The 17117-nt window shown below is 37.9% G+C and overlaps 3 protein-coding genes across 4 annotated transcripts; 2 read left to right on the top strand and 1 right to left on the bottom strand.

Moving 5' to 3' along the window:
- Positions 1-957: 957 nt before the first annotated feature.
- On the top strand, positions 958-4896 carry LOC120004379 (GDSL esterase/lipase At1g71691-like). 2 transcript variants are annotated; one of them, XM_038853720.1, is made up of 6 exons: positions 958-1352; positions 2602-2814; positions 3280-3401; positions 3789-4028; positions 4154-4403; positions 4528-4896. In XM_038853720.1, exons 1-6 carry the CDS (start codon positions 1289-1291, stop codon positions 4752-4754), a joined length of 1116 nt encoding a protein of 371 aa, XP_038709648.1. In that variant the 5' UTR covers positions 958-1288; the 3' UTR covers positions 4755-4896. The 2 variants fall into 2 exon arrangements, with proteins under 2 accessions (XP_038709648.1, XP_038709649.1); XM_038853721.1 differs by having other exon boundaries at positions 959-1352; positions 2607-2814.
- A 539-nt stretch (positions 4897-5435) lies between these two features.
- Positions 5436-9646, top strand: LOC120004548 (queuine tRNA-ribosyltransferase accessory subunit 2-like). Its single transcript, XM_038853911.1, has 10 exons — positions 5436-5811; positions 6691-6865; positions 6948-7106; positions 7210-7303; positions 7743-7813; positions 8256-8307; positions 8590-8638; positions 8731-8868; positions 9202-9321; positions 9391-9646. Exons 1-10 carry the CDS (start codon positions 5510-5512, stop codon positions 9515-9517), a joined length of 1287 nt encoding a protein of 428 aa, XP_038709839.1. The 5' UTR covers positions 5436-5509; the 3' UTR covers positions 9518-9646.
- A 328-nt stretch (positions 9647-9974) lies between these two features.
- LOC120004549 lies at positions 9975-15558 on the bottom strand. Its single transcript, XM_038853912.1, has 11 exons — positions 15213-15558; positions 14277-14315; positions 13774-13903; positions 13315-13376; positions 13049-13116; positions 12637-12686; positions 11985-12054; positions 11418-11541; positions 10895-11011; positions 10242-10439; positions 9975-10193 (listed from the first exon to the last, which is right to left on the bottom strand). The coding sequence occupies exons 1-10, from the start codon at positions 15510-15512 to the stop codon at positions 10341-10343; spliced, it is 1059 nt and encodes a 352-aa protein (XP_038709840.1). The 5' UTR covers positions 15513-15558; the 3' UTR covers positions 9975-10193; positions 10242-10340.
- Positions 15559-17117: the final 1559 nt, after the last annotated feature.

The raw sequence follows: 17117 nt of genomic DNA, 5'->3' as shown, positions 1-17117 counted from the left end.
ATTATGAAAAATTATGAGTTCAAACCATATGAACAAGAAAGATATTGAGTTCGATTTTCATCAAGAGCATATGCTTGTGGCCATGCGTTGAGCTCCAAGTTAATAATAATGACGTAGCTGCACGATGCCTAGGCCCAGGTTCAGGACCAGACTCATATTAGTAATAATCTCCCATTGATCGATTCATACGTATATACCATCCATCATTAAGGGTATGAGGCCCATCACTAAGATTGAAATTTTGTACTGTAAACGGTTCCCTGGGCTTCTAAAACTGTAATCAAAGAAGCCCCATCGAAAATTCGAACACAAAAAATTATCCCATCGATTGAAAATTCGAACACAAAAAATTATGTGGCGTTGGAAAGGTCGTTGGATAAAATTTTAGAGTCTGAACTAGCTTTTTAACGAATTTCAGACCCCCGAATCCGCCATACACTGAGAAATTTAAAAAATCTATGGGAAATAAATGTTGTTAGTCTCAAAGATTTCCCTGGCCCATTCGACTATGACATGGGCCAAACTGTAGGTCGTTTTCACTTTTTTAGAATACAGTCCAGGCCCACTACAAACAACTTCATGAAAGGCCCATTTCCTTTGCAACCCTCACTACCGAATGCCAATTGAGCACAGCAGCCAGTGCTTCTCTTGTCGATTTATCTGTCTTCGTTGTCGTCTATGCGGCGGCAAAGAATCCGGCTATGGCGATGGTCAAGTAGTGATTCTTAACCGCTGCGAAAACCCCCTTTGATCGATGGGTTTACGAAGGGGTTAGAGCAAGTCAACAACGGGTCGTTTCACTAGATGGTGAACGGTAATTCTTAATTCTTAATGCAAGCGGGAGGTAGTGAATTCAAGTTCCATAAGTAATTTTATCATTGCAATTTACAAGATTAACTATAGGCTATAGCTCAATCTAGCGATTCTGCATTATCTTCCCTTGCTCAGTCCAGCGTTATCTTCTCGCACTAGAGTTTGGCCCAAGTCTCAACTGATCCATATTGTAATGAAATTTACCAGTTAATTGTCCGATTATTGGGTGGATGGGTCATATTCTTCTCTGATCGTTATATTTAAGGTGGCAAAAGTCAAAGGTATGATGAATGCTGGATGACGCACCTGATTGAAGACAATCACCCAACATATATGGCTGCTATCTTGGGAATGTCAAATTTTGGCAAAAAGAAGAAAGAAGCTAACTGCTCGAATTTAATGAACCTTGTCTACCCTTTTGGATTGATTGCTTACCTTGTTGGGCTCAAAGACATTGAGGATTGGATGGATATCTATGATCTTAATGCTGCTGCCACTCAGTCATTGCGGCTTCAATTGGCTCATTCCCATTCTTAGAGGTTTTTGCGTGTTGACTTCTATCTCTTTCTACCATATTTTTTTTGATGTTTTGAGGATTTTTAATTAACCTAGATTGCAAAAGTCAATGCTTTCCAATGCATGTACGTTTCCTTCTCTGTAATTGTTGCAGGCATATTAATTCTTCCTACTAATTCCATATAATTTTATCAGCATTTGAATACCTAAACTCAAATCCAAGTCTGACCCTATTTTACTTTTTTTGATTATTTTCTTGATCCAATATCTATAGTTAGTTACTTATACATGGTTTTATGGACTCGGGAGATCTTGGGTGCGATTCTCACGAGGGGAAATACCTTATCTTATGGTAACGCATTGAGTTTTGGCTTAACTTACTCTATCACCATGTGGAAAACTTCTGTGTGCGTGCGAGCCTGACGGTCTGAGTTTAGACCCATATAGAATGTTCAGAGGCTACTTTGTTTGCTGTCGTGTCGTTACTTGTTAAAGAAAGAAAGAAAGAGCGAGAGGGAATAGCAACATAAATATACAGTGGATTTTTTCCATTCAAGTGGTCAACCAATCATATTAAATTCAGTCTTTTGCCCTAGCTATCTTAGTTATAGACTCATGAAATGCACATGAGTACATGACCACGAGAATTGAGATAGATTCAGGGTTTTGTACTGCATAAAGAATTGTAATTCTTTAAGTTTGAACTGGGTTATTCAGTTTTAACTGAACTTTTTTGTACTGGCTAGCTAGCAATTAATTTGATATTTGACCACTCATTTGTCACAATTAAATAGGGAAACCAACAAATAAGTTGAATGATTAGTCAAACAGTAAGTTAGTAACAGTACTTATATCTGCTGTCCTTACATGAAACAGAAGGTAAACAAATAATTAATCTCCTAATTTTGGCTAGCTTCCAGATAAAGGAGTGTAAATTAATGTGACGCTGAATAAGATTCCCATGTTACCAAAAAAGAAGAGGTAGAGTGGGCCTAGCTGTGACTGTGAATATAAATTCTAAAGAGGGGATGCCTGCAATGCAGTGATCAGTGTGGAGTGTAATTACTACAAGGTAGAGAACAGATGAATTCATTTACTGCAGACTCAACCACCCACCTTTCTCTCCACTATTAAAACCCCCTCTGCTTTCCTCACACTCATTCAAGTTGCATTAGTATTTCTTGCTTGTGCTTTTCTCTTCCTATCTGTGTGTCTCTCTAATGGCCACCTTCAGTCTACATTTCCTTCTTATGTTTTTCATGGCGGCTTCAGCTCAGATTCTAGATCCATTTGGGCCTGGACAAGGTGGTGTGAAGAGAGAAATGGTGCCTGCATTGTTTGTATTTGGAGACTCACTCATTGACAATGGAAATAACAACAACCTTCCTTCCTTTGCCAAGGCTAATTATTTCCCTTATGGTATTGACTTCAATGGTGGCCCCACTGGTCGCTTCTCCAATGGTTACACCATGGTTGATGAAATAGGTATATTTTATCTCTTACTTTGTATGTCTTGTGTGTGACTGGCTATACGTGATTCTCTATTCTACATGGTGGAAGATAAATTAATTTAGACCATTGCTTTACAACTAATGTGCATTTCATGCATGATATATATATATATATATATATATATATATATATATATATATATATATATATATATAGTTTTCAATTTGGATCCATGAAGGTTATCATCAATCTAAAAAAAGAAAAAAAAAAGACTTTAGTAGTTTAGTAGCAATGTCTTCATCAGGTCTTTTGCAGTTGAAGATAAAAAAGGTAGCCTTGCCAATTGCTTCAATTATTTGTCAAGCTGTATGACAGGGAAAGGAATTCAATGACCCTATTTTTCTAGAAAAAACCCTTGTTATAACTTATAACTCTGATTTCAAAGTTTTTTTTTCTTGTCCCTAATTAACTGTGGTTAATGAACCCTGCTACATGCAGCTGAATTACTTGGACTTCCACTTATCCCTTCATACACTGAAGCATCAGGAGACCAAGTGCTTCATGGAGTAAACTATGCCTCTGCTGCTGCAGGAATCCTTGATATAACTGGCAGAAATTTTGTAAGGCCCTTTACTTAGTAATATCTGTGTATATGTATATATATATGTATGTATGTATGTATGTTAGGAATTAATTTTTTTATCAACTTACTTCATGTTACTCACCGAACACCTATTAGCTACTCTGCCTAATCACTGGATGTTATCTTTCTTTATACCTTCCTTAAGGTTATCTTCAGTACTGAATTTTTTTTTCTCATCAGAATCTTAAATGCACTTATGCACATCAATTTTCTAATACTTTTTTGAATGAAGGAAAATAGTTCTGTGTTATTCTGCAGTGCCTTAAATGGGTGAAATATGAAGCTATTAAATGATGGCACATTTTTTTTTTTCACAAGAAGCAGCTGCATCCAGTTTTAATCTTGTACTTTGGTTCTTGATCAGGTGGGTCGGATACCGTTCGATGAGCAGATAAGGAACTTTCAGAACACACTTGATCAAATCACAGGTAATCTTGGGGCAGTTGATCTGGCTCAGGCAATCGGACGGTCAATATTCTTTGTTGGTATGGGCAGCAATGACTACTTGAACAACTACCTTATGCCCAACTATGATACTAAAAATCAGTATAATCCACAGCAATATGCTGATTTTCTGGTTCAACGATATTCAAGGCAACTAAGGGTACATATGATATGCTTTTAAATTTTACCTTAAATTAATACCCAGTTATATTTATCCCCCTACATTCCCAAAAAATTGCAAGAAATCCAAGTTCATTATCTCCGTGTTTTGTGAAAATTTTGCAGACTCTATACAATCTTGGAGCAAGAAAATTTGTGATTTCAGGATTAGGAAGAATGGGATGCATACCAAGCATATTGTCTCAAAGCACAGCTGGAATTTGCAATGAAGAAGTTAACCAGCTTGTTCTACCTTTCAATGCAAATGTGAAGGCCATGATCAATAACTTCAACACCAATCTTCCTGGTGCAAGATTCACATACATTGACATTACTCGATTGTTCGAAGACCTTGTTGCCAACAGAGAACAGTATGGTAGGCATTGCCCTGGTCGCTAAACTTTGATTGAATTCGACTTTTGCCTAATGTTCTTGCTTCTGGTTGTTCTTACTTCTACTAATTGAAAATTCGAAATGGATGTCGATATATTTTTGTGTAGGATTTAATGTTGTGAATCGCGGGTGCTGTGGCATTGGGAGAAACAGTGGACAGATTACATGTCTACCATTCCAAACACCATGTCCAAGCAGAGATCAGTACTTTTTCTGGGATGCATTCCACCCAACATCAGCTGTGAACATTTTGATGGCAAGGAAGGCATTCAATGGAGATCAAAGCATTGTGTATCCCATGAACATACAGCAGCTAGCAAGTTATGATTCCTAGACCAATAAGGCAATAATAACCTAGAAAGCCATGGTTGCCCTGTTTTATGCTATAATGTTGCTTGTCTTTCTAGTCATTGTGTGTCTGATTTGAGTGGACTTTATGAAATGAAAGAGCAGTTCTTGTGGGTGTGTATTGTTAATGCTGCCATAGTGATGCAACGAAAGTTTTATGGCATCTCTAATCTCTTTATCCGCTGAATGATGATAGGTTCTAGGACTTAACCGGCTCATGTGGTTTGCGAGTATTGTATATGACTCGTGAGTTTACCATTGAGTGGAGTTAGGTGAGCTGTGTTTTTGGTGGGTTCAGTCACAAAAAAGAGAGTGTATATGCTACCAATGCATGTTTGGTTGAAGCACATAGTGACCTTCACCCATGTAGGGGTTGGCATCGGGCCGGGTCGACCCGAAAATATAAAGCCCTCGGGTCTCGGCTCCGTGTACCGTTTGGTGACCCCTACACCTATGGCCAAATACATGAAGAAAGCTATTAATGAAACAAATTTATACATTTTTTGACCGTTATTCATGGATTGGTGTAATTTTTGTGTTTGAATTGGGCTTTGGGCCTTAAATACTCTATTGGGCCTTCACTACTAAACTTTTTGGACTTAAAACGGGCTTTGTTGTTCTCACAACTAAACCCAACCCAATAAATTCGGCGGGGAATACGAGTATCCAGGCAAACCTGTCGCGACTCGCGAGTCGTTGTGCTTTCGACGGCCCTTTTCGTTGGGCAGCCGTCTCCGATTGATGATTTGTACGAGCCTAAAACCCTTCCCTAAACCCAATCTTGTCAAAGTAGCAAATCCGACACAGCTTTGGTTGCACCACCACCACCACTACCGAGAGGGCATGAAGTTCGCGGTCAAGGCATGGAGTAACGGCAAGGCACGGGCGGGGTCACTTCAGATAGGCAGCCTGCCGACCCCAATGGAGACTCCATGTCTCCTCCTCTCGACTCGTAAAGGACTGCCCGCGTTTATATCCCCTGACCTTCTTCCCTCTTTGCCTTCCCCGGACTCTCATCTTCTTCAAGTCAGTCCTCTCCAATTGTAAGTCTTGACCATTGCCCCCTTCTATTATAAGCTGTTTTTGGTTATTCATGTTTGCTTATCGGAATGCACGCGAGGTGTTTGTGTAATGGTGTAAGAGAATTCAGAATTTTGTTGATTTTGTTTCTAGCATATGGTCGCATATACTTAATGCACACATGTGCATTTATTTTCTTTGTTTTTTAAGTGGGTGAATTAGTTAATGTGGTTGGATTCAGGATAACTATGCTTAGGAAAGTAATTCCCTGGAATCTTTCATATTACTTCAAGCAAAAGCTCTCTATCTGCGGAAAAAAGGGTTAACATGGAACCAGGAGAGGGGAGAGGGGAGAAGGGGGGGGGGGGGACGGAGTCATCCATTTGCGTCCTTACAGCTGAAAACAAACACAGTGACGTGAAGGAAGTATGGCGAAGAAGGGTTTAAAAAATATGTAGGGCAGGAAAACTAAAGGCCTTTTGGAAGTATATCAGGAATGGTAGGGAGGATTGGGGAAGATCACCTATACAGGTGGCAAGGGATATGTGGTTCTATGTTGAAAATAATATAGTAGACAAATGTAATTATCACTGGGAAATGAGTAAAATAGGTTCTCTAGTCTTGTTAGGATGGTGGCTGGAGTTCTGCTCGGACCTAGGTCTTTGTTGTTCTTTTAGTGGCTGATGCATGTCTAATTAGAATCATGATTTATGTGAGTTTTATTTCCAGATTAGATTTAGAGTTATTAGTGAATCCCCATATCATTTGTTGTTTGCAAGAGGATATATCTCATGTTACTTTCATTTCTAGTATGATATGAGGGAAAATGTAAATAGTTTATAAGAAGATGTGTTACCTTAATTAACAATTGAATGGCCTGTGTTGCATTCTTATTTCTGCAGTTTGGAAGGTCTTTCAACAAAAACAATATCAAATATTGGTGGACTCCACCAGCTGCTTGGTTTGCATGAACACGTGTTTGTTGCTGTAGCAAGGGATTCCATCCAGTGCCTTCCAGAATTCAAAAGCACAAACAAAATTGGAGCATCTTTTGAGACTCCTTGTGGTCGTTGTTTGGTAGACTACCTATAATTTTCCTTAACTGCATGAACCCCTGTTTCACTTTCTTTTTTGATTGCTTTAACCTTTATGCCTGCAGGTTAAACCTGCCGACTACATGCAAATGATTTCTTCCATGAGACCAAATATTTGGACCACTTTGGCTGATGAAGTGCCAGCATGGGTATCTGATAAGAGGAACAAGACCTCAGTAGACCGAACTGTTAAATGGCTGGATGAGTGCATTGCATCAAGCTCGGTAGATACTCTAAGCGACATTTTCTTTCTGGATTTGGCTAGTAACTTGATATGAGTAGCTGCTTATCCCTGTTTGTTTACTACCGTTAATGCGTACAATGCAGGCAGGTGGATTTGTTTTTGGAGCAATTGTTGGAGGATATAATGTAGAAGAACGACAGCGATGTGCCCAAGAAACAGCCAAGCGAAATTTATCAGGTATGATAATATCCTTTTTTTTTTTGGGGGGGGGGGGGGGGATTTGCAAAGGATACCCCCTTATCAAACTTTCATCCAGAAGAGAAGTATTACGAATCTAATCTCTGCCCAACATAGAGAAATCCTTTCTCGATGCCTTTGCATGAGCCCACTAATTTAAAAGAAAAAAGAAGATTGGCTTTATCATCCTAGATAGTTGCATAAAGAAAAGAAATCATTTGTCTCTTTGTTCTCCTAATCCTTTCCTTTCCTGACATTCTAACTAGATATTTACATTAGCTCACCCTTCCCCTTTCAACTATCTTTATTTGTTTGCTGCTGCTTCTCTTGTACGCCAAGCATATGCTAGGATCTTACACCTCTGGCCTATGGCTTATATTTTCCTCTTTACATGTTCTTTCACATCATCTTCAGTTGACCAGAAGTATTTTTTGTGTAGGCTATTGGATCGCAGGTTTTGGGCTTGGTGAGAGTATGGAAGAGCGTCCTGCTTTGCTTAATGCAGTTACTGTAAGTTACTAATCTACGAGAATGGAAGCTTCCATCTCTCATATGATTTTTTTCAATAAATTTCCTTAATGATACTTGTTGTGTTATTTGGAGTTAAATGTGCAACCAACATATTTCATAGTTAGGAAAAGATTGACAAACTGGAGGATGTCTCTAATGATATATGGCGATCATCCTTTCTCTACCATGTGGGCTGTTGTTCTGAATTGTGATAGGTGTTCCCTAGGGTCTGTTGTACTATGTTGTTATAGTTTGTTCCTTGTTCTTATTCCTCAATTGAACTATTGATTTCAATTTCATAGTTGGTGCTCATATGGTCATATGTACCCCACAGTCTCTGAGGAAGATTGATTTAACTTGACCCCTGTACTCTCAACTATATATCATGTCTGCCTTCTTTATTTCTGGGTTCTAACTTCTAAATCTGCTACCAAATGTTCAGGATAGATTACCAGAGGAAAAGCCGCGTCTGATCTGTGGGCTTGGACTTCCAGGTATCTCGTTGCCTCTTGTCATTACTACCATTTGGTATTTTACTGTTTCCTGTATACTGGTGTCTGGTCATTCTTACTCAGTTATTAGAATTTTTTTCATGGCTTGAATGCCATGACTTCTGATAGATTAGTTAAATTCATGACTTCCAAACCTACAAACAATTGTCTGCTATTCCATTCTTTGTTCAGCAGGACAATTTTATGTAGGAACAGAACCTGCTTGTACATTCGTACAAAAATTGTTTTCCCAAAGCTGATTATCATGTCTTCTCAATCTGTCAGAGGAGGTCTTGCAGGGTGTGGCTTCTGGAATCGATCTTTTTGACTCATCGTAAGTGCTCGGTTTTTTTTATGCATTATCATCCATGGTTCTGCCTTTGATGTGATCTCTGAAAGTCGAAAGATCGTATGAAAATTTGGCAGGTATATTTACCATCTCACGCTTGGAGGCTTTGCTCTTTCATTTCCATTGGATGGCAATGAGATTAGTACATCTGCTTTTCAGTCGCCTCATTTGGGAAGTGATCAAACAAAAATTAATCTGAAAGCAACGGTTTACAGGTACTAAAGTAGTTTTCTTCTCACTTTGTCCCTTGGCCTTGAATTTTCAATTTTAGTGTTTTGATTGTAGCATGTTCTGAGGGTTGTAATATTTCTTTCTCGGAAAGTGTTAGATAGTTTGACATTGCAATTTAAGTTCAATATTTCATAGAATCAGGTTGCCTAATGCTAGTAACCCTAAAGTCCTCAAGCCCTTGGACCTGTTTTTCTTTTATCAGTCTCACTAAAGGGAAAATTGCCCAGCAATGAAAAAATGATTCATTTGATTACTGCATTTGTTTACAACTTTCTAGCGATTTACGTTTATGGACATTGTAATGTTTTCTGATTCAGGAAAGACATTACACCAATTGTTGAAAGTTGTGGTTGCTATACCTGCCAGAATCATACTAAAGCATATATCAATCATCTACTCAATGTTCATGAAATGCTGGCACAGATACTTCTAGAAATGTATGAATTTCTTTTCTTCAAGTGTTTTCGACCTTGATAATGGTGATGACAGTTTCTCTTCTGTTGCAGACATAATACTCACCATTATCTCATGTTCTTCCGCTTAATAAGAGAAGCAATCAAGAAAGGTGAATTTCGACAGAAGTTCATTCAGAATAGGCGTGCTCATCTTGCCGCAGCGACTGCTTGTGCATGAAGATACTTGTTCACAAAATTTAAGTTATTGAAAGCATTTTTGTTGATTGGATATACTGTTTGAGCTCCCCTTCTAACCCTAAAAGAAACCTTTTTGAAGAGTCTTGGCAACTCTTAAGAATTCCTTCAACCAGGTCTAGACGTCTAGTAAATGAAGTGTCCTTAAATGTCAGGATGTTGTATGACCATCCTTCAACTGGTAAATGGTTTTTTGAACCCTTGCCAGAGACAAATTACGATCTTTCTGCCGGTAAACCTCAGGCCAAAAGCCTATGAGACTAGCAAACCCTAGGGAAATACCCTTGGTTCGAGCTCCTAACATTTCAGCTAGAAAATCAGGAAATACCTTGGTTGGTTCGAATAGGGAACCTTAGCAGCATGCATCTGCCCCAAGTCTAGTGAAATAACCAACTAAGCTATAGCTCATTGTTGCAACTCGCAAGCTCTTTTCTTAAATCTCATACAAATTATAAGTCTTTCATTCAACATTTGTCGTTACTGATTCAGCATATAACACTGGCTACGGTAAATGGTGGTAGGTCACTCTTCTCCTGCTTTTTGAACCATACAAAAAAAGGGGAGGAAAAGGAACATTCTTTTATAGGTAAATAAAATGGTAAAAATGCCAACTTAAGAAGCAACGTTACAGCTAAATCAGAGCGCAAGCAAACCCAAACCCAAACCCAAACCCAAACCCAAACCCAAACCCAAACCCAAACCCAAACCCGTGCTACACTAATTATTCTCTATTTAGCTTAATGCCAGTGATAAGACGCAATTGCAAGGTTGTATGTACTTACCCAGATGTTGCCGGATGTTCAGTACTAGACAGTGGCTAACGAATATGTCTCAAACAAGTAAGGTAAGATCTTCTTGTAGTCACCAATTTGAGCACCAGTATTGGGATCAATCATGTAAGGCACCTGTCAAGTAAAACAAAGTTCCCATTCAGGCATATGGTTTCTCTCTAATACACCTTCGAGGCAAACACACACGATCATCAATATGCAAGATCATTAATGTGTTCTTTACCAAATCAAATAAATAACAATGCTATTAAACAGGAGGACAAGTGATCTGTAGAAATAGAAGAATAAATGAGGACAAGAATGTCATCTTGTTGGGCACATAATATCACATCCCTGAGACCCTGACTTAGCATCACTAGCCGAATATACACGAATGTTTTCTCATATCATCACACAAAATTAATATTCAACGTCACATTGGCAATAATGCTCATAGGTTCTCTCCCATAAACCAATTCATACAAATATGGGGTCATTCAAATTTGAGATGTTGTTATAAGGAGCATATTTAAATTAGTCAAGACGTGATTTGAAAATTATAGTTCACATCAATGATGTTAGAATCTGACCTCCTGGGATCCAGACATGTCAAGAAGCAACTTTTTCCGTTGAGACCCTTCTCCCACATTGTAGAGGATATATGGAAGCTCCAATTCGCAGAATGCCTCTCGCACAATTCGTGCATGCTATTGGAGGGGAAAAAGGATAAGCAAAAGTACGTTACATAGAAGAAGAAAAAAGCTCTAACATTGTTATTTTCATGACTAATACCAAAAGAAAGTAAGCATAGAAAGCGATTTTGACCCCTTGAGGATTCCCTCTTTGCAATATGATGCAAATGTAAATTTTGGAATGCCATCAGCTTCTCACCAAAGATATTTTCATCAACAGAGAACTCACAAACAGGGTAGCCAGCAAAAAAAACCCTAACCCAGATGTTACTAAGAAGTAAGAACTTTACCAACATCGATCTGGTTTGGCAACAGATTCTCAGTTTATTGATACATTCAATAACTGATAATTAAGTAGAGAGGTGGCATAATACAGTATAGATGATGATTCCTCAAGAAAGTGACAATATCATATCCTTACCGCATTGTTCTCATATGAGAAAAGTTCCAATTTTTGGGATGGTGCATCTAGTCTGGCTTTATCCCATAAGGTCATCCCTCTACCTGCTCGAAGAATTGTTGGCATCCATCCTGTGAACAATGTGCTGCATGAAGATGCAACGTATGTCAGAGAGATGTCTATGGGGGGTGTGAGAGTGGTAGTACAGCAAAGCAAGAACAAATTTTAGTTTCAATTGTCATCTTGTCAATGACAATTTAATTTTGACACTTGCCACCTTTACATGAACTTTGAAATGGACCTAGAAATTCTGGAACCTACGAATAATAGAAGCATTGAATATATTATTCCATAATTTGAATTGAGATGTTGCATAGCTTATTTACATGTAACTAAATAGTTAAAGGCTTGCAGTGTAAATGTACTCATGCATGAAAAAATCAATTCCACTTCTGTACTCAAACTTCATCAACATGACGAAAATTGAAAACTATATAGAATACGTTCAGAAGTTTTGATAGCTTCTTGAATTTATACTCTAACATAATGAAATTTTGGAACAATTACATAAACTGTAAACCACAGTACCTTTCCAAAAGCCCTGTTGAGGGGCCTTTCCCTTTACCGTATTGCTGAAAAAGGTATTTCACAATGTCACCTGTTAAAAAATGTAGTAATGAATCATCTTATCCTGCAGCAGCCGATTAAATTATTGAGTCACATAAAATTATAAACATGAAACATCAAAAAGAAAAGAGTAAGAGTACATTCTAAATATTGAGTTTATTCTTTTTTGCTGGACAATAAAATTTACGACTGACATACACATTCCACTTACTTCAGAGTTGTCTCATATAATATAATTTGTATGTCACTTGCTGGAAGTAACTTTTATATAATGACCATAACGATACTGTCAACTGTATATTAAGTTGAAAAACAAGATAAAAAGTTCTTCTTCTCATCATCACCATTCTCATTTAAGAACAACAAAGACTCTGTTCTCAATGGTTGGAAAGTTTTCTTTCCCCCATTGTTAATTACAACCAGGAGTCTGAACTTAGAAGCCATTCTGTTTAAAATATTTAATTACATGGCTGTCTAAAACCACCATCTACCATTTGATGGCTTGACAAAAAGCCAGTTTACTAGCGTAGGCCAATTTCAACATGAGATAATGTTTCTTTAAAATATTACTATCATTTTTAATATTCTGGTCAAGTGAACCTCTGCTACTTACCACTTTCATACATTGAAATTCCAGTATTTGGGTCAATCAGGAAAGGAAACCTGCAAGGACACTCATTTTGTGAGAGCAAAATGTACAAGAAGATGATACAAAGGTTCATATTTTAATCAAATGAGCCTTTCTGTAGAAATAGCATGTTACAAAGAGAGTAAGGAAATTGATACACCAAACATGACCAATTGACCATTGACCACCATACAACGTGTTCCATCATGCATCATATATATATAGTGTGCTTCTGGATTTTTTTTGAGTTATAGGATGATCATCTAGAATGAAAAAAAGATATACACGTTGGAGTTCGAGGTTTTAATGCAACTTGAAGAGATGACATACTAAAACTTATTAGAAGTTGAAAAAACTTGAGCTTTAAAAGGAAAATCTGAGAAAAGGAATTACATACTGTTCTTTGCCACCAAATTCTCTGACCATTTGTCTATGTCTTACAGAACCTTTTGGACAAGGATAGACCTGGGCATAAGTGTCAACAGGTCTATCAGGAAAACTAAGAATCAAACAGCAACAACCAAACCATTAGTCAAGTAATTTAAAATTATCAAAATTGGCATTGCAATTTTCGGCTGGCTAGTCAATTTATAATGCAAGTGCTAGTGCACAGTAAGTCAGTAACTTAATGAAAATTACTGGATCAAAGAAACTTTTTGATACCTCTACACAAAGATCTAGCTCAGTCATGGCTTCTCGAACCCTCCTGCAAAAGGGGCATGCTTCTGTTTGAAAAAAAGTAAATATTAGGAATAATTTAGTTCAAATTTTCAACAGATGGAACGAAATATCTTGGATAAAAATCACCCTAGCTCAGAAAATCTAGGATCCACTTTCCAATTTCCATAGTAGAGAATAGGATACTATGCTTTAGCATCACTAGTTTTTTTTTTTTATATCTGTCTCAAAAATAAGGCTTTGATGATGATAATGATGATGATAAATGTCTAAACTAATATCTCGAAAGACATCTAGATTAATTATACTGTTATAATTATATTCTAAATATTCTTGAACTGTGTAAGTTTAAACATAAAAGGAAAAAAAGAAGAAGACATTTTCTGCATGTCATATAACTTTGGTTTGCAGGGATGCAGTCCACAAATTGAGTCAGTTGCTTACCAAATTCAAAGAGCTGCAAAAGCTTAGGTGCTGAACTAGATGTCTCTTGATTTTCCTCAGTATCAGCATCTGCCAATGATCTTGATCCCCACGGAAATCTTGCCAAACTTGACAAAGAAGATGTTGCTTCCTATATCATTGAGCAACAAAAAACTAGAGGCCAGACTCAGCTAGAAGGGATATTGTTTCTTGATGCATGAATGTATGCACTCAGAACAAGAAAATAGCCACAAGTGAAAATTTGTAGTTTTACTTTTTTAAAATGATGAAGGTATATGAGATCTAAGGGTCTCACTGGTTATTTGTGCCAACCAAAGCATTTTTTTTCACAACCGATTTACTTGTTTAGTTGCTTTTCATCCCCTTTCCCAAAGTTTTCTACAAGAAGTTAAGACTGGGAACAACAAAGTAGACGTCATTACACTGTAAAAAAAAAACAAACAAAAGAAAGCTACAATGACAATTGCAAAAACAAATGAGAAATGGAGAAAAAAGGATCCTACCTCCCAAGAATAACTTCTATTCTTAGAAGGATCTCCCCCCTGCAAGAAACACGAAAAATTTAGAAAATATAATGCCAGGAGTTATGGACCGCAAAAAAGTAGGCAAGACATACATTTATTAGAGACTAAAAAAGGGGCATCTAATTAGATTTTCCTCTTTCTTTCAATTAGGCTCGACAACTTATAAATTGTTTAAACATAGAAACTCAATGAGACAACTTTTAAATTGTTTCGACATAGAAAGTCAATGAGAAATCAAGGATTCAATGATGAACTTTTAACCCAGAACAAGCATTGCACTTAAACTAGATAACAGTGAGAGGTAGCAAAAATCACCACTCCATGACCCGGATTATCCATATTAATTAGCTTATCCAATTTCTATGGACCCCTGCCCAAAGTCCCATCATTGACTCTTGCTAGACCCATCAAACTGTGTCACAGATTAACATTGAAAAAGGTGCCTAAATCCTATGATTTTTTAAAAAGAAAGAAAGAAACAGAAGATAATTGAAAATGCTTTTTCCTTTCTTAGGCTACTTATTTCCTGCTTTTGGATCCTTTAAAACCCTTGGTGGGGATACAAACGCAATACGAATTATTTTTTAAGCGTAGTTTCACAGTAGTAATCCAAACACCACCTGCCTCCCCTCCTCTTCTCCCCCATTCGTCCTTTATATAATCCGAAATTCAAAAAATAAACTTAATCTTGTTAACAATGCTACTATACCATATATGCATTTCCACTCAGCAAAACAGCTATGAATCAGCAGATTCATTTATCACAACCACAGAATAAGCTCAATAAATGGAACCTGCTATAGAGTAATTTCTAAAGATTCTTACGGACGAATTAAATCAGAAGAGTTAAAATATGAAAAAGCGAGTACACTACGCATTAGAGCGAGCCACACATGAAATTCAAACCAGACTCACAGAGAAGAGCTTGAGCAACGGGCAAAGAATGGACAATAAACTAGTCGATGCATTTCCACTTCCACCGCCACCGCCGGAAGCTAGTTCGCTGGTACCATTATCGGAGTCCGCGGTTTTTGCCCGAATTTTGCTTCGGTGAGAAATCCAGTAACCATTCCTATAGAGCCGTCGGGAAAACGGAGAGGATTTGAGAGAGGAAACTGATTTCGAAGTGACGGGGATGGCGAAATTTTTGCTTGGCGCAGAAGTGAGAGTGGCTACAGAGGCGTTAGAACACGCTAGAGAGAACAGTGACGACATGCCGCCTTCGTTTAGGAGCCAATTTCTGGCCGTTGAGCTTTGCTTGGCTGATTGCCTCAGTGGCATATGGCACAGAAGATGGGCTTTTGTAGGCCCAGATAATTGTTTATGGGCTTTTTATTTTAATTGCGATAATATTTATTTTCAAGATTTGAAATATACGTTGAGCAATTATTTAGTAGATTACGCGTGGCTTTTACAGGGAAGAAAGTGTTGAAGATGCAAGGGAGGGAAGGAGATCATCATGGGGGAACTGTAAGCACTTCTAGGTAGGAGGGAGGGTGTAGTAACCAGCTCGAGTGGGTGGATCACAAGTGTTTGCAGTGTCAAGATTGGTGAAACTGGGCGAGCAATCGAGTGATAATGGAGTTAAGTCTTTTGTTCCACATTTCTCACTGGAAGATGTAAGTGTAGAATATCATATGTCAAATTACTTCCTAACTAGAAATAAACGTTTTTCTTGAGCTCAAACTAGTATAAATTGATGCTGAGCCTTGGAAGACAAAGTCATGGGCTGGCCCCAAGCGAACAAAGTATTACTAGTACAAATGGGCGGACTATTATATATGGTATCAGAGTTGATGCCCTAGGGTTTAAAGTGTGGGCACTCATGAGCATCAGTGGGCCCTTAAGGGGGAGTCTGTGGCACCTAGCTCGAGTGAGCGAGTCACAAGGCTCAGCAAGGTCAAACTTGATGGTGTTGGGTGAGCTACCGAGTGACAATGGAGCTAAATTTCTTGTCCCACATTGCTCAAGGGAAGATGTGAAGTGCAGAATATAATAGGTTAAACTTCCTACCTAGAAACAAGCGTTTTTCCTAGATTCAAACTAGTATGGACTGGCTCAAAACGGACAAAATAATATTATTGCATATGGACGGAGTCTTATAAAGAGAGGTTATGGTACACCACATCATTGTATGACATGGTATACCAGGATCATTGACTATTTTCTAGTATGAACTGGCTCAAAGCTGACAAAATGTTATTATTGCGTATGGACGGAGTCTTAAAAAGAGAGGTTATGGTACACCACATCATTGTATAACATGGTATACCAGGATCATTGACTATTTTCTAGGAGGGAGGGTGAGAAAGAATTGTTAAGATGAAAGTCTCAAATCGGAAAGTTGATAGAAAACAAAGTATTTTATAAGCTAAGATCTAAGTATCTAACACCTCTCAATAATAGATAGTTCTTTTAAAGACAAAACCGTGCAGACTTAAGCTCCAAAGCGGACAATATCTCTGCAAGTTATTTGGGTTGCAATTTCTTATAAGAATGAAGAGTATTGAAATGCTATAATTTATGTGAACTAGCATTTAATTTCAACCTATTTTATGCCAAAAAAGTGCAGGAGAGAGAGAGATTAGTCCTCTTTCCGCAGCTTACCCCATTTCCCTCCTCTTGAAGCAAGGATTAGGCAGGCACTTCCATAGCTTTGTACTTGGGTTAACAAGTGATTTTAAGCTGACTTGTGGGTGTCCTCTTCCTTTTCCTTTTCCTTTTCCTTTCTTTGAGCTGCAATCTCTAAGCAGCCGCCAAGAGAGTTTCAAGAGAGTTTTTGTTGTAAAACTTAAGAAAATAAAAATGGCAATGCCTAAC

Source organism: Tripterygium wilfordii, chromosome 8 (genome assembly GCF_013401445.1).
Source record: "Tripterygium wilfordii isolate XIE 37 chromosome 8, ASM1340144v1, whole genome shotgun sequence".
NCBI lineage: Eukaryota > Viridiplantae > Streptophyta > Magnoliopsida > Celastrales > Celastraceae > Tripterygium > Tripterygium wilfordii.
Note: the sequence above shows the minus strand (reverse complement) of the source record. Positions and strands in the feature narration are given on the sequence as shown.